This window comes from Caretta caretta, chromosome 1 (assembly GCF_965140235.1).
Source record: "Caretta caretta isolate rCarCar2 chromosome 1, rCarCar1.hap1, whole genome shotgun sequence".
Classification (NCBI taxonomy): Eukaryota; Metazoa; Chordata; order Testudines; family Cheloniidae; genus Caretta; species Caretta caretta.
Genome location: NC_134206.1, coordinates 327,632,255 through 327,658,466, shown reverse-complemented (window position 1 = coordinate 327,658,466; position 26,212 = coordinate 327,632,255). Strand labels below are relative to the sequence as shown.

At 39.9% G+C, this 26,212-nt stretch overlaps 1 protein-coding gene across 6 annotated transcripts in view; it reads right to left on the bottom strand.

Moving 5' to 3' along the window:
* Positions 1-26,212, bottom strand: part of ATXN7L1 (ataxin 7 like 1) — a 204,244-nt gene that overhangs the window by 22,396 nt on the left and 155,636 nt on the right. For all 6 annotated transcript variants that reach the window (XM_048836355.2, XM_048836356.2, XM_048836358.2 and 3 more), the window contains 5 exons: positions 20,726-21,009; positions 12,171-12,253; positions 11,072-11,328; positions 7,828-8,020; positions 1,956-2,077 (listed from right to left, as the gene is read on the bottom strand). In XM_048836355.2, the coding sequence (XP_048692312.1) occupies positions 1,956-2,077; positions 7,828-8,020; positions 11,072-11,328; positions 12,171-12,253; positions 20,726-21,009 (939 nt within the window). The remainder of the gene's footprint in view (positions 1-1,955; positions 2,078-7,827; positions 8,021-11,071; positions 11,329-12,170; positions 12,254-20,725; positions 21,010-26,212) is intronic.

The window sequence follows — 26,212 nt, the reverse complement described above, 5'->3', positions numbered from 1 at the left end:
CATTCAGTGGCCCTACTGGTTGTTTAGCAGGCTTCCTGCTTCTAATGTCCTTTTTTTTTTTTTTGGTTATTACTTCTTGAGTCTTTGGCTAGCTGTTCTTCACAGTCTTTTTTGGATTTCCTAATTATATTTTTACACTTAATTTGCCAGAGTTTATGCTCCTTTTTATTTTTCTCACTAGGATTTAACTTCCACTTTTTAAAGGATGCCTTTTTGCCTCTCATGGCTTCTTTTACTTTGTTGTTTAGCCACAGTGGTACTTTTTTGGTTCTCTTACTATGTTTTTTAATTTGGGGTATACATTTAAGTTGAGCCTCTATTATGGTGTCTCTAAAAAGTTTCCATGCAGCTTGCAGGGATTTCACTTTTGGCGCTGTACCTTTTAATTTCTGTTTAATTAACCTCCTCATTTTTGTGTAGCTCCCCTTTCTGAAATTAAATGCTACAGTTTGGGGCTGCTGTGGTGTTTTCCCCGCCACAGGGATGTTAAATTTATTTATATTATGGTCACTATTACCAAGCGGTCCAACGATATTCACCTCGTGGACCAGATCCTGTGCTCCACTTAGGACTAAATCAAGAATTGTCTCTCCTCTTGTGGGTTCCAGGACAAGCTGATCCAAGAAGCAGTCATTTAAGGTGTCAAGAAACTGTATCTCTGCATCCCGTCCTGAGGTGATCCAGTCAATATGGGGATAGTTGAAATCCCGCATTATTATTGAGCTTTTTATTCTTTTTATTTTAATAGCCTCTCTAATCTCCCTGAGCATTTCACAGTCACTGTCACCATCCTGGTCAGGTGGTCGGTAATATACCCCTACTGCTATATTCTTATTATTAGAACATGAAATTACTACCCATAGAGATTCAATGTACAGTTTAGTTCATTTAAGATTTTTACTATATTTGATTCTACTCTTTCTTTCACATATAGTGCCACTCCCCCACCAGCAAGACCTGTTTTGTCCTTCTGATATATTTTGTACCCTGGTATTACTGTGTCCCATTGATTATCCTTATTCCACCAAGTTTCTGTGATGTCTATTATATCAAGATCCTCATTTAATACGAGGCAGTCTAGTTCACCCATCTTATTATTTAGACTTCCAGCATTGGTATATAAGCACTTTAAAAAACAATTTTTAGCTGTCTGCCATTATATGATGTAATTGAATGAGACTTTTTTCATTTGACCGTTTCTTACATTATATATACACACACACTTGCACAGCACAAATATATATATTTAAAGTCAGCTCTAGACAGAGAAAAATATCACCAGTCCTTTCCTGCATGATATTTGAAATATGTTTAAAATTTCAGCTTGTTGTCAGGGGTATTTCAGTCCGTATGGAGAAAACTACTGTGGGTTTTTGTGGGTTTGCAAGCAGTGAGCATTCAACCCATCAATACATTGCATTAGTATATCTCTGAACCACCACCACCACCATCTCAGCGATAACCAAGGGAAAAGATCTTTTGTACATTGGCCTCTCAGTGAAGTCAGGGCAAAATAATGTGTAAAGAAAGCCATGTCTATAGATAATAAATCTTACAATTGCATGAAGCAGACACAAATATTTTGGAAAAATGGGTTCTACAACAAAATGACACATAAGCAGTTAGAAGGCTAATGGAACTACCCTACCCTAGAGGTACAGAGGGACATGTAACCTAGATGTGGTACACTTCTGTTAAGATCATCATCAGCCACCAAGTAGAAATCTGCTTTGGAACGGTGACTAAAAAATTATTCTGTTGTGCTGTAAGCTCCTAAAGGCTAGCTGTATTTCTTGAGTACAAAGAATAAAATTGTATTCATGTAAATGACACTACCTAATGTGCCAGGTAACTTTAAAAAAAAGCATTGCATGGAAGTGGTTAATTTAGAAGACTGTAAGCATTAACTATTATAAAAGAATAAAACAACCACATGGTGCAAAATTCTCACTTACTTCCACATCTGTGAATTCAAGTGTTTTTCTACCATGGAGTTTAGTGCGAATCGAAAATGGTCCCATCTTCTGTCAAATACATAGTATCCTCTTCCCATTAAGCGACTGCCAAATGAACAAAACTGAAAGAAAAGACATTTCAATGTTGCTAACAGACTAATAAATTAGTACAAAATGTATAGAGAAATATTTTTATATTTTTTTTATATATATATATATACACATACACATGTGCACACACACACACACACACACACACACTTGCACAACACAAATATATATATTTTAAAGTCAACTATAGACAGAAGAAAGTATCACCAGTTACTTTCCTGCATGATATATGAAATATGTTTAACATTTCAGCTTGTTGTCAGGGGTATTTTATACATCCGCTAAAAACTCACCTGTGTGGGTTAAGGGCTTGATTCTAATATCAGAGTCATACTTTCTCTTTCACACATCATGTAAATCCTGAGCTGCAATGTTAGCAACGTAATTCCTGCTAATACCGTAACTGCCTCAATCAGCGATACCATTCAATGCATGTTAAATACCACATTTCATTAAGCAAGAATACAAATCATTCTAAAGAAAACAAACGAAAAGCACTGTACCACTGTCCTTAATAAACTACTTCACAAGGACTGAACAGATGACGCTTCTTCAGGAAGAGAAGGAAAAGAATTCCCACCAGTACATCCTGTACAGAAGCGTGCACAACACCCCATTCTCCTGGCTGCACACGCATTGACTAGTGGGTACTATCTCCCTGTGGGAATTCTCCAGAAGACTCGGAAAGGGTGCGTTTGCACCTCAACCTCGAAAGACTTTTGGGGATAAATTTAAAAACCACGGAAAGGGCATCACTGAAAGCTTTCCATGCTTTTGGGTTGTCTACTTTTTCTTTGGTCACCATTACTGATCCTTAACTGCGGCAGGGGGCTGGAGCGACAGATCTCTGTGGAGTAGATTCCTCTTAGAAGTCAACATCAGACAACAATGGAACCACTTTTCTAGCCTCTTGATACACTTATCTCTGTACTCATCTTTATTTAACTTAGCCCTCATTCCTGCTCCTAATGCCAACAGCCAATAACCAGGAACACTACATACAATTAGCTTGTTTTTCTGTCTTTCTGGTTCAGTGCACTGCGAACTGGTCCAATATCATGCTGTGGCCCCAGTGGTATATGTGTTCAGGATACTCTTGTAACGCTCACTCTCTGTCAGTGCAGCCCCCCATGCACCATAGCAATTACGCATCTGTAAGAAGATGCAAGACACACCTCGCTCAGACTGCAGATGGCCAGCTGCTGGCCATCCTAACAAAAAGTAATATTTTGTACTGGTTGCCAAAGAAGGGGTAAAAAGAACACAAAAGTGGTAGAGTAAAACCAGATTACATCACCTCTCAGAGCATAGCTGTTATCGTGATTACATGGATTGAGGTGACTGTATCACACCCCAGGATCAATGACCAGGTCACCATGTAAGCAAAGTTTATTTCATATGAAATAACATTATATTTATTAAGCATATGTGGAATGGAAGAGAGGAAGGAGGTTACTGTGCATCCCTGACGAACCCTGAACATTCCCTCACTTCTCCAGTTATACTTAGCCTTACCCTCAAGATTGCATACTGCAGATACTGTTATTCTGGATGAAGGTGGCTGTATTGAAATACACTGACATAATTACACTAGCTGCACCTCTCTTCCCTTTCTGATCTCTCTCAGAGTATCCACTCAAGGTGCTAGGCCTTGTGCTTTTACCTACCCTGGGGTGGAATTTCGCAATTTGCCCACTCCTAGACCAGGCACATGCTACAGTAACCAGCGTATCAACTCAGCAGGTCTTACTGAGTTCAGGCACCTGTGGTTCTTCCCTTTGGGAGTCTGTGGTCAGCGGTATACAAGGGATAAAATCAAAGTACTGTTTATTTTAGCAGAAAGAACAAAGTTGTTAGATAAAAAAGATTTTAATTCAACAATCTACACATGTCTACCTTATCAAAAGTTTCACCATCCCCTAGGATGGTTAGAATTAGGCAGGCCTATCTTCTTCAGACACCCCAGGAGATCCCTGTGTCTCAGACTGGTTCTCCCAAATGCCCACTACCTCTCTCTTGAGAGAGGGTTCCTTTTAAACCTTGTTACAGTTCTTCACAGTGATATTATGATGATATAATTATGGCATAATTATGATGCATTTTGTAGAAGACGGGTTATGTGAGGTGTCATTGGAAAGTTATGATTTGCTGAATAGGACTGTCCTATTTGTATGCATGTATCATTTTTGTATCTGAAGTTATGAATATTGACTATCTGTATTTCAAATGTAGTTACACCAGGGTGACGCCCACTAGGTAAGATGCTTTCAGTCTAGATAGCTGGCTGGAAAGGGTCTATTCAGGGTAATGAGTCATTAAGGAAAACAATAGGCTTTAGGAGAAGCCTATCTCCCACCTGGTGAGCCTTCCTGAGAACACTCCAGAAACTTATTAAGTAATGGCTGCTATGATTCAGCAAGGTATGCAAGGGCCTTGACTCTGGACTCCATCTTGGATACCAGTGTTTTTCCACAAACTGAAGTTTGGGACAAAGGGTCCCTGCCATATGCTAAAGCTGTATAAGGCAGAGAGTGACATCATCAAGTTTTCTTCACTCCCCACAAAGAAGACTTCTGGAAACACCTTAGGAAGAAAGACTGAACTCGGGGATGCTGGAGTCAGGCTAAAGGGATTTCTAGCCTGTGTCTGAAAACCTGGGGATTCCAAGCTGTAAAGCAAGTGCAGCTTGGGCCTTGAGAATCTGAAAGCCTGCCTGTATCATCAGCCTGGGTGAGAATTTGCTATTTCATATCCTATCTTTCTAGTATCTTAGACTTAATTTGCGTTTTTGTTTATTTACTAGGTGATCTGCTTTGATCTGTTTGCTCTCACTTATAATCACTTAAAATCTATCTTTTGTTGTTAATAAACTCGTTTTTGCTTTATCTAAACCACTGAGTTAAAGTGAAGTGTGTGGGAAATCATAGCTCAAGCAGCAAAGGCTGTTGCATATTCGTCTCCACATTGGGGTGTGTGTGAACTCTATGAGCTTATGCTGTACAGTTCCCTGTGCAGTGCAAGGCGGTATAATTCTGGGTTTATACTCCAGTGGGGGCGGGGGGTGGGGTCCTAGGTTGGGAAGCTGGTGGTTATTTTGGTTGTAGGCTCTCTGTTGTTGGTTTATGCAGTGGCTGGTCAGAGAGCCTGCATGTAACTGCAGCTGGGTGTGTCCCTACCTGTGTGTATGCTGGTGGAAGTGTAAGACCAGGAGCAGGTCTGCAGCTTATTACAGCAGCACAGGGTGAGAGGGAGCCCAAGCTGGTGAGTCAGAGGGCTCAGTGGTACCCCAGTTCCAGGTGGCTCCCCGCGGGCGGGGGGGGGGGGAGGAGGAGACGGTGAGACCTGTCACATTGTGGTCCCTGAGTCTTCTGGTCAAAACCAGTCCTGTAGGCTCTTCAGGAGATTGAGCTGGAGTTTTCAGAGCTGATGGTTCTGCCACTATCCCTTAACGACAAGTATTTCCTGAGCAGTGGCTTATATTGAGCCAGTCTTTTCTTTCTGCCTGTTTTCCTAGTCAGACAAACGCAACAGATTTATTTCTAGGTTGAGCTAAACCAATATATCCATACACCATACATCCAATTAACCAGGCCAACATTCATTATTACAGAGTCACTGTCTCTTCACACTCATGAACGCTGTTCCTTTGACACTTGTTGGGGCGGCTGTTTGGTAACAATACATTCTGTATCCAGCGGTTCTTTCATACTTCTTTCACTGCATCCAAACCCATACAATCCTCTACAAAAAGGCTGAGAAAACAATCTAACATGAGTCTGCCTAGTGACACTGCAGAGAATACTAGACAGACAGATACCCAATGTTTTATGGAGATTTCTTTATTGTACAATTCTACTGGTGACAAGAGCTTTCCTATAGTTGTCTTATGTGTTGCTTCATGCAACATTAAAAGGATAGTACTTAATGAAATGAGACATGCTATCTACCCCATCTGGGCTCCTATACAAACACCCATCAACTGGAGTATTCAAGTGCCAGTACCCAGACAATGGGTATAATTTAACATTATAAATTCCTTAGCATAAGTTCAAATACAATGATTGTGAGGAAGAGAGGCACATGCTGGATGGAGATAAGAGAAATTTTTTCACAAGTTAGGGATGCCATCTTCACTTTGAGCAGCTCCATTTCACTCTGCCTCTGGGTGAGGAGACCATCCAAAATTAACAAACATTTTGGAGAGTTGATGCTACATTACATAATTCTGTAGGTTTTTTTTTTTATTTTAAAAGAATTTTAGCTTTTCTTTACTGTTCAGTGACTCTGAAATCACTTCTATGCAATCCGTCTCAGAAAGTGCCACCTACAATTTTGTATAATTGACAGACACATAGTAGGATGCATCAAACAAGCCATTGTAGTTTCTGGACATGATAAAAAGTAAAGGAGGACTAGTGGCACCTTGGAGACTAACCCATTTATTTGAGCATAAGCTTTCGTGAGCTACAGCTCACTTCATCGGATGCTGTAGCTCACGAAAGCTTATGCTCAAATAAATGGGTTAGTCTCTAAGGTGCCACAAGTCCTCCTTTTCTTTTTGCGAATACAGACTAACACGGCTGCTACTCTGAAAACCGGACATGATAAAGTAGGATAAATTCTAATGCTGGCTATCCTTTAAAACACGGGGAAAATAAACATACAGATGGAGTGATATTTAAATTTAATTTGAAAATCAGGGTAAACATATGTTAATGTTGGGGGCATCTATGTGCCCAGTCCAGGAGTAACAACACAGGTAAAATTCCCCTTTCCTTCAATGGGAATGATGCACATTTAAGTCTGAGGCCTCGACTACGTCGCAGTTGTCATACTGTTTCAGTGTATTACTGTGGTGTGATAATAGAAGCACATTCTCTTAATTAAGCAAATTGTATAGAAAATAAATTGATGAAAACTTTTAGTTGTCATTAACTAATTTCCCGAGCTTGATTTTTATGAGAGCTGTCTGCTCAGGAGTTCAAGAATTATCTGATTACTGCTTTCATTGTACTAGATAAACAAATACACTCTTCAGTTCTGGTGCCACATGGCTGCACTTATGAGTAACAATAAAACTTAAAACCAGCAGAGGAGAAAGACAACAGGAGCAGCCAGACCGGCACACAGTTGAGGCAGAGTGCTTCCAGAGCAGATGGATTACGCCTCACTCAGGAGAGGACACTCCATTTTTAGATGAATAAGGCAATAAGATCAATGCACAAGTGCATTCATATGAAAATAGCACTCCTGCAGTGTTATTGCTCCAAGGTGGACTACACATACTCAAGAATATAAAGCAGTTTAATCACTTGGTAGCTTTTTTGTTGCTGTAAGATTTTCAAGGACATTTAGATGTTGTCATTTAACCTAAGAGGTTAGCTCTTCTCAAGATATAAAGGCTAATTATCCTCTCATGACAGTTTTACACAAGTGTAACTATTCATTACATCAGAATTACTTTTGGTTTATACTGATGTTGGTGAGAGGGAAATCTAGCCCTAAAACTTTTTTTTTCTACAGCTGATTTTTTATTGTGCCCATAACCTTGTACTATTAATATGTCATGTGCACTAACCTGTCTCTCTCCTCCTCCCCTACCCATCATTGTCTTCTGTCATAATCAGATGTATTTGTCTTATTTTGACTGAAAACTTTAGAATGCAGGGTCCTTATTTCTGACATGTCTGTAGAATGCCATATACCCCAATGGCATTGTATAAACAATAACAGCAGCAGTGCTGTAAAAAGACAGACATACCCCAAGAGGCCTCGGGTGGTGTCCAGAAAAATGACAGTCTAATTTCTCAGATTCTTCAGCTCCATCCACTTCTCCTTCATCACTGGACAATCTACAAACTAAATCTCCTCCCATGGAAGATAGTGGCAGTTCCGGTACATAGCCACTGTGGTTTGAAGAACTGTTGCTGTTTACGCTATTTGCAGATGATGGTCTAAGAGGAGAAAGAAGATTTACAGTCTCAATGTTTTGAAGAAGCTCCATAACCAGCTTGCTAAAACCACATTGCTAAAACCACATACGGCACAACATCTGTTCAAGCTCCAAAGTAAATGGCACAAGAAATGACAGCGTAAGAAGCATAAAAATGATGTGGTGTAATTAAGAAGATTTTTTAAAAATTACATCACTTTCACAGTTCAGCCTTTCACCATTACATTTGTGTTGGATGAAGTTACATTTGGGGCTCACAAGGAGGGTCAGTTTAAGAGGTATGAAAGGCAAAGAAGGTATATTTGAATAAAAACAAAAAATAAATGGGAAAGAAACTGAAAGGCTAACACATGGAACCATTACTCTGTTACTTGCTAAAAAACTAGGTGTCCAGTTCTGCAATTTTATTTGCTATGAAATTCCTACCAGAAGAAGGTCCACTAGCTTAGTAACTGCAATAAAATGCCTGGCTTCGTTTATTTCTAGCTAGTTAAGTAAATCCAGATAGCTCTATATAGTATGATTTTCCCAGTAGACAACTTTATCTAGTCTTTCTCTAAAACCCTATAAAAAAATCAAAGCAGGACCATCCAGAATAGTGCAGGCTTTGTGCTAGACACTCCCCGCCCACCCCACAAAACAATCCCCCCCCCCCATGCATGATAGTGCCTTCTTTGGTAACAAATGTATATGCTTCAAAAGCAGCCTAGAAACAATCGTTGGGGGAATTCAGTTATAGTCAGTGAAGACTTGCACCCTACGTGGCCAAGTGTGCATGTGTGCTAGTCTGATGGTAGAGGGAAACAAATGGTCTGTAACTGGTAGCCTGATTTTGTCACTTCTCTAGTCAAGTGAATTTACTGCCAAATTGTTTCTCAGTCAGTTTTGTAACTCTCTGATTCTGAGAAGTCACACGTGCAACAATCCAGAGTCCAAAGGTAGATTTAGAGAAACAACCATTCTAGCACGTCTGTTGAGTGCTTACAATAAAAACTCGCTGCTGCTAATACAGGCATGTTTTCATTGCCTAACAGATTTTTCTCTAACATTACCTTGGAGTTGATGAGAATCTTAACATAATAGGAAGCAGCCCCCGTAAAATGTCACTAGCCGTAGCCAAGCTGCCTCTGTTTTGTGGAAATTGCACAGAGTTGCTTACACCTCTAACTGCACTGAAGTTTAGAATCTCAAACCCGTTATACATGTCACCATAACCAGAGCTAGGAAGGCTAATAGTCACTATGATGGTAAATGCAGGCACTGCAGCAGAAATGAGTACTTAACGGGTAGAACTACAAAGCGTAACTGGTAAGCTCATCTTCCTTGCCTGTTCTGACCGCTTCACCCTTCTCTTTGAAACCCTCCACTGGCTTTCACTGCAGGAAGTGCAAGCCTTTAAGTCTCTTCACAACTCTGCCATTCCCTGCCTCTTTGCCCATCTCTTTGTATAGTCTCCCCTCTCCACCAGAGATGCCAGCCTCATCTGCCAGTTTGTCAGTCTCACCCAAACATCTACACACGTTCTTCCATGCTCCTTGCACATGGAACCTTCCCTGAACTGAATTAGCCAATTATTGCTGGCTTGAGGAGCTGACCGGAGCACCTGACAATTACTTTATTCAGAATAATTTCTGAAGTGGCAAGCGCAGATATGCATATAAAAACTGCATATCCTTGTTTGTAGCTCTCTTCCTGCACCCTTTGTATGTCACTTGGTTATTTTAGATGATATGCTCTTTGAGGCATGGACAGTATCTTTGTATGTGTTTGTACAATACCAAGCACACTGGGGGCCCAATCCCAACTGGGACCTCTCAGAAGAAGTGGAATATGAAATAATAAAAGAAGCATGGATCAATCTGACTTGACTGACCCCCATCAACACTATCCAAAACTGGTGCTCCAGTTCAAAAGAGATACAAGTGACTGTCACTTGGCCTGCTGCGCTATATGCTAGAAACTAGAACACATGGGGAGTTTACCAGAGCATTACTCGGGTTCAGCTGACCCAGTATACTATCTCAGAACTTCTGTAGAGGAGCTTCATCAGTTTCTTTAGAAGTTGGGCTTCCATTCTAAGAAGTGTTATTAGCCCTTGTGGTTGCAAAGAAAACCTCAATAAGAAATGATTAGCTACAGACAGACAGCCTGAAAGAACAGTGCTAAGGGCCAGCTGCTGATCACTTTGTTTACACTGAAGTCATAAAATCATAGAATATCAGGGTTGGAAGGGACCTCAGGAGGTCATCTAGTCCAGCCCCCTGCTCAAAGCAGGACCAACACCAACTAAATCATCCCAGCCAGGGCTTTGTCAAGCCTGACCTTAAAAATCTCTAAGGAAGGAGATTTTGTCACTTCTTTGTCACTTCCCTAGGTAACCCATTCCAGTGCTTCACCACCCTCCTAGTGAAAAAGTTTTCCCTAATATCCAACCTAGACCTCTCCCACTGCAACTTGAGACCATTACTCCTTGTTCTATCATCTAGTACCACTGAGAATAGTCTAGATCCATTCTCTTTGGAACCCCCTTTCAGATAATTGAAAGCAGCTATCAAATCCCCCCTCATTCTTCTCTTCTGCAGACTAAATAATCCCAGTGCACCTTCCTGTACAAGCAGTCCCATTAAAGTGAACAGGAACTATTAAGTGGCACCTTCCTTCACAAACTTAACCGAGAGGCATGAATTGCCCTGATTCACTTAAATGAATTGACTCTAAAACCTATTCATGATATTTGAATATTAACTTTGCTAACTTCTACTGACCATTTTAGCTGAAACATTCAGCTATTCTGCGACTGACAGCAGAGTTTATGGAATAACCACTCTCCCCCACCCCAGTCAGAGCCCTGACTATTATACCGTGATTTAAGTACCGCTATTGGTGTTATCTATTTCCAGCTCCTGAGAAGAACCCTATATTAATAGTTGATTATGGAATAATCCATATAAATATGACACAAATATAGCATTATCTGTACACAAGACATAGAGGGACATTTCCTATAGAAGTTTCAGAATATCGCATTCATGCATTTGAGAAGGCTGCTCACCTAGGAAGTACAGAATTGGGTGGTCTAGATTTTGCAGGAAATGTTACTTTAGGTTCTTGCCCAGAGTTCAGTGAAGATCCTGGCAAAGAATCCTGTGCTGGTGTGGGATGGCTCTGATGGGTTTCCCTTATAGACTGTGGATGCTCCTTGTCTTTTGCAACTTCTTTTTCCCTGGATCGAGCTTTGTGTTCAGCTAGAAGGATGTCAAACTGTTTTTTGCGACCTGGAACTGCTCGTCGATGGTTAAGTGAATGAGTCTAAAAATAGGGTGGTTAAAAAGAATTTTTGTATAAAAATGTTTGTGAATGCTCTAAATTTCTGAAACACAATTCTAAGAGAAAAACTCCACTTAAAACAACTTTAGATATAGTCATGGCAATAAAAAGTTGCTATTCCACATTGCCCTGGATAAATTCAAAAAATTATTTTCAGGAAGTGTCCAATTTATCTTTAAATTATCTTTCGGGACAATTTTCATAATGGAAACTATCCATTTACCATTTCCAAGCCAAATAGTATTACTAATATTCTGTCTAGAGCATTGTAATTGCAGCCCTTAATCTACAATAAATAATTAGATCTGGTTGGACTGGCAAATGTATAAATATAAATAAGGGTGGATATTCAAGCACATTGCCCTGTTCCCCTCTACAGACCAACAGCAGTAGATATATGTGTGTCTTACACTGTTGTTTCAGTCATGTGAGTCTTTTAGCCATATAAGCAGATCTCAAATTATTTATAAGAAAATGAATTTCATCTTTACTACAAGGAGACTGTGTAACAGTGCTGCTGCATATATTAACCAAAAGTCAGTGTTTAAAGCAATGCTACTGAGTGCCTGTAAATAAACTGTAATGCCCTTTGCATCACAAATGATAAGGAAAACCTTTATCAAAAATATCAGTGGATTGATGTAGATGCTCTGATTCACCAAAGAAACAGAATAGAATTACTTTAGCAAGAATTACCTGTGGAAAGTGTTTGAATACCATACCCATAGTCTCTAAGACAGGAGCAGGTATGACCTCTCAAATTACCGTGGTGGGATTTTAAACTATAACAAAGCATCTGATATTTTATCTTCTGAGAAAAGTACCTTGCAGGTGAGTGATCTTGTGCAAGGTTTCTTTGTTTCAGGATCCAGTACTCCACAGTGTTTATTTGGGTCAAATTCTCTTTCTGTTTGGGGAAAAAAAGAAAAGAAAAGATTGTCTCAAAAATACATGTTTTTAAATGGATGTGTCAATTAAGACTGCTTCCTAGAAAATACATATTTTTTAAGGGGCTGCAGTAAGCTGTCCCTGGTTATTCACCCAGGCCCAATTTGAACCATCCTGACCTATACCAGCAAAGCATCTCTTGTACCACATGCATGGCTGAGACAATTCTGTTCTCTCCTTTCCCTGCACATGGCACCCATCAGTAAAAACAGGATTTCACTTACAGAATTCAGAGAACTTGCTATTACACTAGGGAAAGCTTCACTTGACAAAAGGTCTTTTGGGAGTAGTAGTTAAGGAGGTTGTGTCATTAATGCATTCAGAGATATGGGCTAGAGAATGGGGCTTGATAGAAGGGTCCAAGTACCAGACTAAGCCAAGTATTTGAATTAAATTCCAGCTGCAGTAGAACCTCAGACTTACGAACACCTCGGGAATGGAGGTGGTTCTTTCAAAAGTTTACAACTGAACATTGACTTAATACAGCTTTGAAACTTTACTATGCAGAAGAAAAATGCTGCTTTCCCTTTATTTTTATAATAGTTTATGTTTAACGCAGTACTGTACTATGTATGCCCTTTTTTTTTTTTTAGTCTCTGCTGCCACCCGATTGTGTACTTCTGGTTCCAAATGAGGTGTGTGGTTGACTGGTCAGTTCGTACTAGGAGGTTCTACTGTATGACTATCACTGTGGCCAGTAAGGCCAACATTTTCCATATGGCTATTGATTTTGGGTGTCTCAAATCTTCGGGTGCACAGCTTAAGACTGACTGTATGCTGCAGCTCTCAGTTATTTCAACTGGGAGAAGCAGGTGAGCAGAACCTCTGAAGAATCAGGCCATAGATATCTCAAGCTGTACACTAAAAATTTGAATCACTCAAAATTACCAGCTACATTTGGAAGTTTTGGCCTAAATCTGTCCCCTCTTCACCGGTTGTAAAAATGGGTTTAATAATTCTTATTTTCCTATTTCATAGGGGCATTGAGAAGCTTACTTAAAGTTTGCAATGCATTTTGAAAAGAGAAAGAAGTTACCTGAGTTCTAAATATTATTAGCAATAGTAAACATCCATTGAGAGATTTGTTTTAGTATATTTAATGCTAACTGTACTAGATTTACCTATTTTACTACCATTTTTAATTTTGTATGTCTCACCCACAATTTATGTATAACATAGATTTTAGTTTTTATATTACAGCACTGTAGCAGAAACATGAACACATACTTATTTTATACCTACCTCCCCACTGTTCTGATAGATATATGCATAGCTATTTGTATTCCTGTCAAGGCTGATTCCCTACTCTGGCACTTTGAGTGCAGAAGGTGGGGGCCTGCAAGGATTCTAAAAATTAATACTAGCCACTCCAGTCTTGTGTTAAACTCCCAAGGTTACAGCTTTTCTCTGACCTTGGATGGGTAGACCACCACCCAAGTGCAAAAACCTCTTTGAGAACCAAGGAAGGCGCATTTGGGAATTCCTTCCTGTGGGGTACTCTCAAGCCCTTTCATCCCCACTCCGGGGAAGAGCTGAGAAAGGAAACAAAGGAAATCAGCTGTTGCCACCAAGCTAATTAAACAACATGTGCACAAACCTCTTAGGGACACAAAAAGCCAATCCTGTTCTTAAAAAAGGTAAATTTTATTTAAAAAAAGAGAAATAAAATACATCTGAATTTAGGATTTTTGCTAGGTTTTTAAAGAAAACAATTACAAGGATTAAGCATCACAATAGCTTCTTGAGGTCCAGCTTAAAGGTTACAAGCAAAACAAAAGCACCGGGGTTAGCACAGGGGAGTCCACAAGCCATAAAGAAATAAAAGACAAACTGAATTGCGTCTTCCTAGACATTTCCTGATCTACTTACATATCTGGGGTTTCAAATGAGTAGTTTCTAGGTATGATCTGAGGGATAGCTCAGTGGTTTGAGCATTAGCCTGCTAAACCCAGGGTTGTGAGTTCAATCCTTGAGGGGGCCATTTAGGGATCTGGGGCAAAAATTGGGGATTGGTCCTGCTTTGAACAGGGGGTTGGACTAGATAACCTCCTGAGGTCCCTTCCAACCGTGATATTCCATGATTTTCATACCTGGCCCAAAGCTTTTTACAGCATCACTGCTCTGTCCCCCTCTCTCTGGAGAACCACAACAGACAGACAAAGGGGGAGTTTTTTCCCCAATTTTGAAAAGTTCTAGCCTTCCGATTGGCTTTTTTGGTCAGGTTCCCACTCCCTTCCTTTTACCTATGCAGGGAGACTTTTTAACCCTTTACAGGTAAAGCAAGTAGAGAATAGCTACTAAGAGGGCTTTTTATAGCTAGCTGGCTAGCTGGGTCCATAAAAGGGAGTGACCCCTCCCCTTTCATTTATCACAATTCCACTGTCACATACATAATGGAGAAAATAGCTCGGTCATTCAACAATTCCCTCAAATCTATGTTCGTACAGTTGTGCAGTTTTGTGAATGCCACTAATAAGTACTTTAAATCTATATAGAACCTTTAATTTAAGATCCAAAAATGCTTTACAAACAATAAATCTCAACATCCCTGCTGAGACAGGGTATGAATTATTATCCCCATTTTAAAGATGGGTAAACCGAGGCACACAATGAAGTTAGGGGACTTGCTTAAGGTCATACAGCATGTCAGTGGCAGAGCTGGGAGTAGAATCTGATTTCTGACTCCAACTACTTGCAATAGGTAGACAACACTTACTTCCTAGATGTACTAGTGACCGACAGATCTGAGTACTGAGTTATACATATTTTTTAGAACTTAATTATAAACAAAATGTTAAATTAGTATTTGTGTTGTTGACCCTTGGATAAAGGGACATGGCAGAAAGAGGGGATAACAAGGCATTCAGAGCAGGTGCATACACCTGAAATGGTGGTCAGCACCATCACTATTGGAAAACTACAATGGCAATGAAATCTGTCCTGAGTAGTAGATGCTGCTGTGGCCCTTGACGCATAGCAGACACTAAAGGGCTTGCGTGTACACTAAAGATGAAACTACAGAAATACTTAATACATCAAAATGTATGTTCACAGGACAATTGTATGAGTCAATTATTTAAGTTATGCTGTTAAATGTATATAATGTGTTGTTCTAGGTTCATTTACATAATCTCCTCCTTTGCCCCCCAAAATTAAAACAAACTATACTGACAAAACTGTAACTAAAAAGAACGACAAGAGAAAGATGGAGTGAATGGACAAGCCTTGCTATATGCCCTGAACACCCATAAGCTCAGACTGTAGGACCAACATGAAAGCAAATTCAACAACCAAGAGTGCTCCACTAAAAACATTTGCCCTCCAGCCTCAGGAACACACAAAACTGGGAACTGTCAGAAAATCCTGACTGATCAAAAACTACTAGGATGGAGTATGAGGAAAAAGGCAGTTCCTAAGACAGCTAGGTCCCAAACTATGCAGGGCTTTAAAGATATGAGCCAACATCCTGATTTGCAGCCAGAAAAACTGGAAGCCTGTATGACCCACAGAGCAATGACATAATATACTCTGTGCAAGGAACACTGCTAAGTAAGCAGGTAAACCACAGATTCTTGTAGTTGAGCAATCTTTCCAAGAGTAGCCATGTACACCAAACTGCTCTATGGTGAAGTCCATGTCTAAGTGGAAAGATCACCACCTTCTTGCTAAGCAATGATAAAAACAGAGCTCTTGGATTCCCAGAGAGTAAGAGTATCCATTATGTCAGGTCAGAGTCCCAGTTGTAAATGTGACCTTGGATTGTCACAGATCTGCACTGGCATAGCCTGAGCATGCTGCAGGGTTGACACACTGATCCTCCAAAATGGCAGAGTGCAAGCATTTCTCTGGAGCAGCTGCAGTGGGTGGCTTAGAGCAACATTATAGTCTTGGCAGAACGAAGAGGAGGGAGTAAACGCTACAACCTATAGTAAACGCTACAACCTATAGCCACAGCTTGCAAATCAGCAGATAGTCCTATCTAGATGGGGCTTCCAGTTCTTTAGCTTTGTCCATAAATGGGATTTAGAATGGAAAAAGGCTATTTTTTCCAGATTCAGTTCTTCCAGTTTGCTGCTAGGGGACACTGATCCCTGAGACTGCCTCTCGCAGCTCTCTAGGCGGGCGACCTCTCTCCCTGCTCAGACTTTGTCACAGGGAGGAGGGCAGCATCCCTGACCATCCCCAACAAGAACCAGCCTTCAGCCATAGAAAGAGCTTTAGCCTCACTCAAGGATGTAGGGTAAAGATAGAGGGCAGGGCTGTGAGAAGGAAGTAAAACTGATATAAACCAGTTTAAGTCCATTGCCGGGACTGAGATGACTGGCTCCACTTCTGCAGCAAGAGACTGAGATGAACCTAAAAATTACCCTGCCCACTTAGTGTGTAAAACAAGTATATTAAGTCCTGGGTATATTCCAAAGAATCTTTTACTAACCCTCAGATCTTCAGCTCAGCCTGTGCCAAATTGTGTGTAATAATGGTGGGAAACCAACCGCGTTGACGGACAACCTGTATAAAACATTTACATGTTCTCACAACTTACTTTACTTGCCTCATTGTGATGAACAATCACAAACTGTATCATGGTGCTGCATCAATAAGTGGGGCAGAGAAGGCAGGATTTAGTGGATTCTAGGTCTGGTAACAGAACAGATCTTTAAAGAACAACCAGAAAACTATCAGTTTTGTGGCTCTGGCAATCAAGATATTCATGTGAAAAAATAGCTTAACATCCACCAGAATGACCACAAAGTACTACGACAGAGTCCTAGCCTATTTGGAGATTTCCCCCAAGCAAATTTTCATATATTGGCCGATATGGTGAACTGGCAAAATTTGCTGAGTCAGTGCCAGTGTGGAACTACTCTAGCCCTAGTTAAGCCATATGAAAGAAGGCCCCATACTGTGATGACTTCTTCAGAGTAATTAGTCACTCTAATGACTGTTGCATATACAGTAAATATTTATAAATACAACATCAGTGTATACAACCCCTACAGTCGTCTGTGGAGCAAGGCTGGTAGTTTGAAGACTGAGCCCATCAGCTAGCGCTTGTTTTCACTGCAAGAATTAGCTTGAATTAGCACACTCGAGTTACTCCCCTGGAGCTAGCCTAGGTCAAGTGAGAGTGGCGTGAGAGCAACCACACTGCAAAACAGCACTCGAGCTACACAGAGTGATCAGATTAACAGATGAGTTGTGAGCTGCTGCATCCCCACCGCATTACTTGCTTGAGCATCAGCAGCATTTGAGTTTCAATGCAGCCCCCTTACAGACCAGCTAGCCTGAGCTTAAAGCACCACTTAACTTGAGCTACAGATACAGTGTGTCTGTCCTGTTGTCTACTTAGGGGCAAAACCTGAGTCACAGCTTGAGCTAACAATGCAGTGAAGACGAGCTCCCATTGTCCAGGGAAGAGAGATCTAAGCTGAATTTTGAACTTAAGCTCCTAAAAATTTTAATGTTTCCTTAAACCATTCTTTCCACTGGTATCTTAAACTGTTTTCTGGTAGAACACAATGCCCTGTATTTGTTCATTGGAATCATAAATTAGATCCTAGTAAATGAAACGTTAGATGAAAAAAGATAAATGAGTCATTTATGCTAAGTACTTTCAGCTTTGTTGAATTTTGGTATGGTCACCTGCAAAACCTTAGGAAAAAAAGGTTTCCTGTGAGGCACCTTTAACTAGTTAAGAAAGAAGACACCATACTAAATGCTTTAGCGCAATGGCACTGTTCCATACCACACACAGTCTTAGAAAACACACCTTGCACTGTTTTGGAGTCAAGCCATTCTAACAAGGCCATAATACTAACTGCCAAATGTGAGAAAATTAAAAAAACAACAACGTTATTCAGTCTACAAAAACCTGGGTTATACTTTAAACTCAATTACAAATAATAGCATTCACCTTTATAAATTATTTTATAACTAATCAGTGGTGTCACAACACACGTTTGGGAAACAGAATCAATTAACTTTCTATCAAGCGCACAGCCTAATCTGTATAGCACTGCCAATAGGAAGATCAGACTTTCAATTCACACAAGAAATTTCCTGCCCGAATCTCAGTGTGCTGCCAGTGGATGAATAGGCCCTATGCAGCTTCTGATGCAGTAAACCTGATTCAGTTACTTTTGCTGGAAAACCTAACTCAGACATTTTGTTTTCCTTCATTCAGAACAAAAATGTATTTTCTGCTTTTGGCAGCAAATTCTCTGCCCAGAGTCCTGCAACTGGCCTGGCTCAGCTCTGGGGAAAAATCCTCCCCTCTGGCTGTAAAGCAGTGGGCACTTTGTAATTGCTACTGCATTCTTGAGCTCCAGTTTCTTCCATGATGCTTATCCTCTTGCTCCGTTGGTGGATCTGCAAAGTGACAGATCAACAGGCCCATATTCTGCCTTCTCACCATAGATAAGATTGTGCAGGTCATGATCACAGATTGTGCAGCCTCCCCAAATCCTACCTCCTCCTCCCCATTAAGAGAAACCAGACCCCAGTTTTGCTCTCTGTGTGTGAATGTACACATGTGCAGCCCTCTTCACTTGTGGTGGAAGAAGAAATGAGAGACAAGATTTACCTAGCACCAGTGTCTCTTCCCTAAATCTGTGTAGTATTTCCTGATATTTAAGAAAAAATAAAAGCTTAAAAATTATTTTACAGTGTGATAGGGTGAAGTCCCATCAGATTAGGGTGACGTTTTTGTATCATACTGCCTCCTTACCAAAATTAAAAACAGAATGTTGTACACAGCATATACTCTAAGTTTTTGTCCCTTTTAAAGGTATAACAATGCCAAATTGTATGCATTTCCTGAGACTAAGATGAGTAACTGTATTGCACAGCTACACAACTAACACACTGGAGCCACATAACAATATCCCTGAAAAGCTCATTCATTCGTACAGGCATGATGTTTAACATGAAAGACACTTACTGATGGCACATCCAATGGACACCTTGCAAGTGGCAGAAGTTATGTTTCTCAGTTGAACTAACCACATGTATATAATAAGAGTCCAGGAATGTCATGTGAGTCATTTTGAAGCCTAAAATGTCTGTTGAGTCAGTATAAAGCGATGGAAGCAGCTAGAAACGTGGCTGAGAGCTCTTTTTCTTCGGATTATTAACAGGGTGAATCATCACTGGGTTTTGCACCCTGTTACGGTCCAGTTTTTAAGTTCTCAGCCATTCTGACTTTACAAATTACACCTGTGCAGTGTACAACTAGAGAAGGCATGTATCTATGCCATGTCAAGAGACTCAGACCATTGTGATACCAGAGGTAACTCAACCAATCACCACCCTTACTCTGTAGCTAATTTGCATGCACATTTTCATTGGCTGAATGAGGGACACTACACAGATTATAGAGGAACAGCCGTGTTAGTCTGTATTCGCAAAAAGAAAAGGAGTACTTGTGGCACCTTAGAGACTAACGAATTTATTTGAGCTCACGAAAGCTCATGCTCAAATAAATTCGTTAGTCTCTAAGGTGCCACAAGTACTCCTTTTCTTTTTACACAGATTATGTGGCCCAACTGCCACACCCATGCACCCAACTGTCACCGGCACAAATCAACACCACTCACACAACAACATAACCAGCACACACAACTACCCCAAACTCACATAGCCTCTTGTCAGAGCATACACCTCTCACTTTCCACTCAAACAAATCCACGCAGCTCTCCCAGCACAACACAACCCACACACAAATTAACACAATCCCCCACCCAACGACAAAACCAGCACACACAATAACCCCACTCTGAAGCCCTTCGATGTCTGTTGTGTCAGTGTGAAGTGATGGAAACAGCTTCAAGCAAGGTAGAGAGCTTTTTCTGTTTAGAATATCACCAGGTTCAACCATCACTGTGATTCACAGTCTGTTACTGTCCAATATTTAAGTTCTCAGACATTTTTTGCTTTTTTACACACAACTTTATGAATTATAGCCACCTGGCAGCATGGGCCCTCAGCTACAAGATATACATTAATAACTCAAATCTCAAGTATTCAATTGGAGTGACTGAAGAACAATACTAAATCTTGGTAAGTTGATCATTACTACACTGGTTTGCAGCAAATTTGTTCAATATGGCTAAAAATAAATTAAAAAGGGAGAGCCTGTTGCCCTTTTATTTTACTGCATTTATTCCCTAGATAGTCTACATTTTATCTGCTGGTCAACTGAGGACAAATAGTTAACCACCAAGGTTAATTCTAAGGCAAAATGAACTTGTATTTTATTAAGGAAATATTTTATCCATATGGCAAGGGCTTGCAGGCTAACTATTCATATTAAAAACAGCATCTTACAGTAAAACATAGCTATAGCATATTACAATATATTACTCCTCAGCTACAAAAATTATTAATGAAGAATGATGGACTATCTCAAAAGGCGCAGTACAATATCACTCACCTGAAAGTCTTTTGTAAGGCTTGTTACTGCTTTTAGTGCCGTTTTGGTGTTTCTTGTCTATTGAAGGAGCTAGAATTCCTTTGCCGTTCAGAATCTTTTCTGGAGATGGTGGCACTGACTTAGATGTCAAAGCAGATTTAATCAAAGTTGGAGCAGGTATGGTGGATGAAGAGGCTGAGGAGGAGGTGATGGTGGTGGCGGTTGTAGAATTCATTTTAACATTGGCACCATCTGCCTTCACTAGGTTAGGAATTTTCTCTAGACTGACTACAGGAACAGGAACACTGCAAAACCAAAGAAAGAGTCTTCAAGTTGTATTTTCTGTACCACAGGATTTACAGTTTTTTGACTTATTTCTACATTTTATTATGAATTAGACACAGTTATATAAGAACATCTGAATGAAGTCACATAATATCCTGGGACCAGACTAAAAATGAGATACTTTGCAAACATGTAATATTTCGTTCAATTAGGTATTTACATAAATGGCCATTTTTCAAAGCATGGAAGTTTTGAGAACCAATTATATAGGGTCAAGGTATATACTTTTCCTTTTTACGATCCATTTTCCCCACTATTTATAATTCCTCTTTGGAATCTTGAAATTTAAAATTAGTCTTTTTATATAAAGATTTTATTCCTCCAATAATAGGCAAACACTTTTTTTTTTTTTGCCGTACAGTGTTCATCATGATTGTGTGCTTTGCTATTGGCAGTATTAACATTAATTAATAAATATCCATAAAACATTCTCTTGCTTAGAAGGGTCCCAAAAGATTATATGTATTTTGGGGATTAGAGGGAAAGAAGTCACATTTTGAACCTGGCAACTTTAACAGTCTCCCTAATGAGTTTGGCAGACCCTAAAATATATTTTAATACAATTTTAAGAATTAATAAATAAACAATCAGCTTAATTTGTCCTTTCTAGAATAAGCTCAGCAATAATGAGCTCTGTATAATTTGACCTTTTTAACAGTATATTTATGGCATTAACAAATGTAACATTCTCAATTCAATAGCAAGAGGTGAGCAAGATCGGATTTATTTTAGTTTAATAAAGAAATTTATTTTAATCCTAAAATGCTTTGAGTTTACTGGCTGACATGCAAATGAGCAGACATATAGTGAAGACGCACAATTCTTTGTCCATCCATCCAACATCCATCCTCATATTGCCTGCCAGCTCAAGCCCTCCCCAGGAAAACAAATCCAGATAGATAACATTCATGATAAAGAGGCACAGAGCTTTAAGCCCAGGTATTGTTAAAAAGCCATAATGAAAACATCTCCATTATTCCACTCCTTGCCCCACCCTCTTTGAGGCATTCCTCTTGTCAGACAAGGTGTGCTCAACTACTTTTTCACCAAATACACATCCAGATGGCACGCAAATTCTCTGGTGATGCTCTCGGGGCATTATTCCATACTGAGGAAACAGACAGACTGTCCTTGAAATGCAAGAGCTGTTCCTAAACATGAATCAAAGGGGATATTTGTGTAGCAGATCAAATCTTCACCAGTAAGTACAAGTATCACCTCAGCTGCTTTCTCAGCTTCTGCTTGCTTGGCCAAGAACGGCTACACAGGGTCAGACCAATGGCCCACCTAGCCCAGTAACCTGTCTTTCAACAAAAAGAAAAGGAGGACTTGTGGCACCTTAGAGACGAACAAATTTATTTGAGCATAAGCTTTCGTGAGCTACAGCTCACTTCATCACAAAAGCTTATGCTCAAATAACTTTGTGAGTCTCTAAGGTGCCATAAGTCCTCCTTTTCTTTTTTGTGGATACAGACTAACATGGCTGCTACTCTGAAACCTGTCTTTCAACAGTGGCTGGTTCCAGAAGAGAACAGTGCAATTTATTCTGTGATCCATACCCTGTCATCCACTCCCAGCTTCTGGTAGTCAGAGGTGTAGGGACAGCCAGAGTATGGGGTTGCGTATCTGACCATCTTTGGCTAATAGCTATTGATGGACCTGTCCTACATGACCTTATCTAATTCTTTTTTGAACCCTGTTATAATTTTGGCCTTCACAACATCCCCTGGCAACAAGTTTCACAGGTTGACTGTGCATTGTGTGAAGTACTTCCTTATTTTTTTTTTTTTAAATCTGCAGCCTATTAATTTCATTGGATGACTCTTGGTTTGTGTGTAGGGGCAAATAACATTTCCTTATTCACTTTCTCTACACCATTCACACCTGTGTCATATCCCCCTCAGTTGTCTCTTTCCCAAGATGAACAGCCCCAGCATTTTAAGCTCTCCTCACATGGAAGCTGTTCCATACCCCTAATCTTTTTTGCTGCCCTTCTCTGTACTGTCTCCAATTCTAATGCAACTTTTTTGAGATGTGGCAACCAGAACTGCATGCAGTATTCAAGGCGTGGTCATACCATGGACTTACATAGCAGCATTATGGTATTTTCTGTCTTCTTATTTATCCCTTTCCCAATAGTTCCTAACATTATGTTAGCTTTTTTGACTGCCGCTGCACAGTGAACTGATGTTTTCCGAGAACTAACCATGACACCACTCAAGAAAAAGATCTTGGAGTCAATAGCTAATTTAGACCCCATCATTTTGTATGTACAGTTGGGATTATATTTTCTAATGTGCATTAATTTGCATTTATCAACACTGAATTTCATCTGCCATTTTCTTGCCTAGTCACCCAGTTTTGTGAGCTCCTTTTGTTAACTCTTTGCAGTCAGTTTTGGACTTAACTATCATGAATAATTCTGTATCATCTGCAAACTTTGCCACCTCACTGTTTTCCCCTTTTTCTGGCTCATTTATGAATAGGTTCATCAGCACTGGTCCCACTGCAGGTCCTTGGGGGACCCTGCTATTTACCTCTCTCCACTGTGAAAACTGACCATCTATTCCTACCCTTTGTTTTCTACCTTGTAAACATGAGAGGACCTTCCCTCCTATAGCATGACTGCTGACTTTGCTTAAGAGCCAGGGGTGTGGAGACCTTGTCAAAGGCTTTCTGAAAATCAAAGTACACTATGTCCACTGGATCACCCATGTCCACATGCTTTTTGACCCCCACAATGAATTCTAACAGATTGGTGAGGCATGATTTCCCTTTACAAAAAACATCTTCCTCAAGATGCTGTGTTCATCTGTATGTCTGATCATTCTGTTCTTTGCTGTAGTTTCAGCCAATTTGCCTGATATTGAAGTTAGGCTTACCGGCTTCTGATTGCCTCTGGAGACTTTTTTTTAAAAATCAGTATCACATTAGTTATCCAGTAATGGGTGCTAAAGACTGAGCTAACCTTTAATTTTAACCCCCAGGATAACCTAGAGCACCAGGCCATCCCAGACACAGATACTTCTGATGAGTCAGAGTATAAGAAGTTGTTTAGTCTAATCATTGTCTTACAGACCTTTAAACTGTGTACATACTATAGTTAAAAAGAAAATGCATTAACTGGATGGGTACAGCACAAAGTTTCCCCTTATTACAGTTTTATTAAATGTTTCTTTTGAAGCACAAATCAAGTTTATTAACTAAGGACATTATCATTGCAAACATTTTAAAAGAGCAGAGAATGTTTACAATTGTGCTCATTCTCAAAAATGTTATATTGTTAACTGTGCATCTTCTTCTGAATCAAGATAGAAACTGAAATATGCTAACATAATATGTCTGTTAAGTGGAGTTTTTTTGCCAGGAGCATAAGTTGCCAGTGCTCTGAGATGTGCTATGGCTACCTCCTGACTTTGAGTGGAGTTCAAGATACTGGATTTTTCATACAAAGCACCAAGTGACTTAGGACTTACCTGTTTGAGAAACTGCCTCTTCCCATGCTGCATTGCTGCAGCTGGCAGAGGTGCCAGGGCTGGAGTTCCCTTAGTTTGAAAGAGAAGGAGCTGCTGACAGGGTATTCTCTGTGAGGGGCCCTGAACTTTGGAACCTTGGTCCAAAATAGCCCAAAAGTCTATTGATCTTCAGGGCATGCTGCATAACCTCTCTTTCTCCAGGCTTTTGAGGAAGGTGAGCGGAAAGCTGGAATGTGTGACTGAAGGGCTGGGATCTGTGGCTGGAGCACATCCACCTTCCCTTTCCCTGGTTTTGAAGAGTTAGGAATTTTTGTTTTATCAGTGTGATTGTAGGTTTTAATATGGCAAAAGCACCCAGAGCCTTGAGATTTGTATAAATCATACCCATATCAAACCATAAAAGAATTGTGTAGCACAGCAATATCCAGATCTGGTATTAATTAGATGCAACTGTCAAAGAGGGCCAAATTCTGTGGTGGAAAAGATGGTTTTGTAAGTTGGTCAGAAAATGGGCAAAACTGTAGCATAACTTATACCCACTCTACATTCAATAGGTATGTGAAACCAGTATAAGTTACAAGGTGATTGCACCCAAAGCAACACAAGGGTGCAAGATAAAGCATATCCCCTATACCTGCTTTTCCTGCTATAGTCTCACTTCAACATTGCCACAGAACTTGGCCCTCTGTGTGTATTCCTCTCCCACTCATTCAGTGAAAAGATAAGACTCCATTTATATAAAAATGACTTCTTGGAGAAAAGCATTAGTCTTCTTAGAGATGATTGAACTACAGTAATTTATGAACACAAGAAATCATGGCCAATTTAACTCAAAGTCAAGTAGTTTTTATTATGTAAAAATAAAGCTGAATAAGTTTTCAAGACACATTTTTATTTTTATATAGATACATTTAAAAACACTGATAAGCAATAAAAAGGGGCAAAAGTGTCCCCCAAAATAGATTCTCTATTTTAGTATTAAAAATAATGGAGTAAATATGCTAAAACAAGAATAATGGCAGAGAACTTACTTGTTTTATACTTACTGATAACTCAGAATTACAGAGTCTTGAATGCATATGGACCAATGAGCTAACTAACAAAGCCCAGGAGGGGTTACTAGCTTGGGTAAGTTTCAGACCACCAAATCAAACTAGAGAATAGAATGAATTGCTCCTTAAACACCTGTTGTCTGTAATGTGTGGAAAGAAAACTTGTGATATTATGGGGGACTTTACTTTTGGAGACATGCTGGAGGTCTCATGTAGCCAGAAGTAAAACATCATTAGAATTTCTAAAAATTATACATCATTTTCTAACACTAAAGGTATTGCATTCAACACAAGGCAATTATCTTGGACCTCGTGATGACAGATAATGATTAATCAATCACAGAGCTGGAAGCTGTTGGTTGCTTAGGGACCAGAAAACTTTAAAAAGAAAAGGAGTACTTGTGGCACTTTAAAGACTAACATTTATTTGAGCATAAGCTTTCGTGAGCTACAGCTCACTTCATCGGATGCATGCAGTGGAAAATACAGTAGGGGGATTTTATATACACAGAGAACATGAAATAATGGGTGTTACCATTCACACTGTAACTAGAGTGATCGGGTAAGGTGAGCTATTACCAGCAGGAGAGAAAAAAAACCTTTTGTAGTGATAATCAAGGTGGGCCATTTCCAGC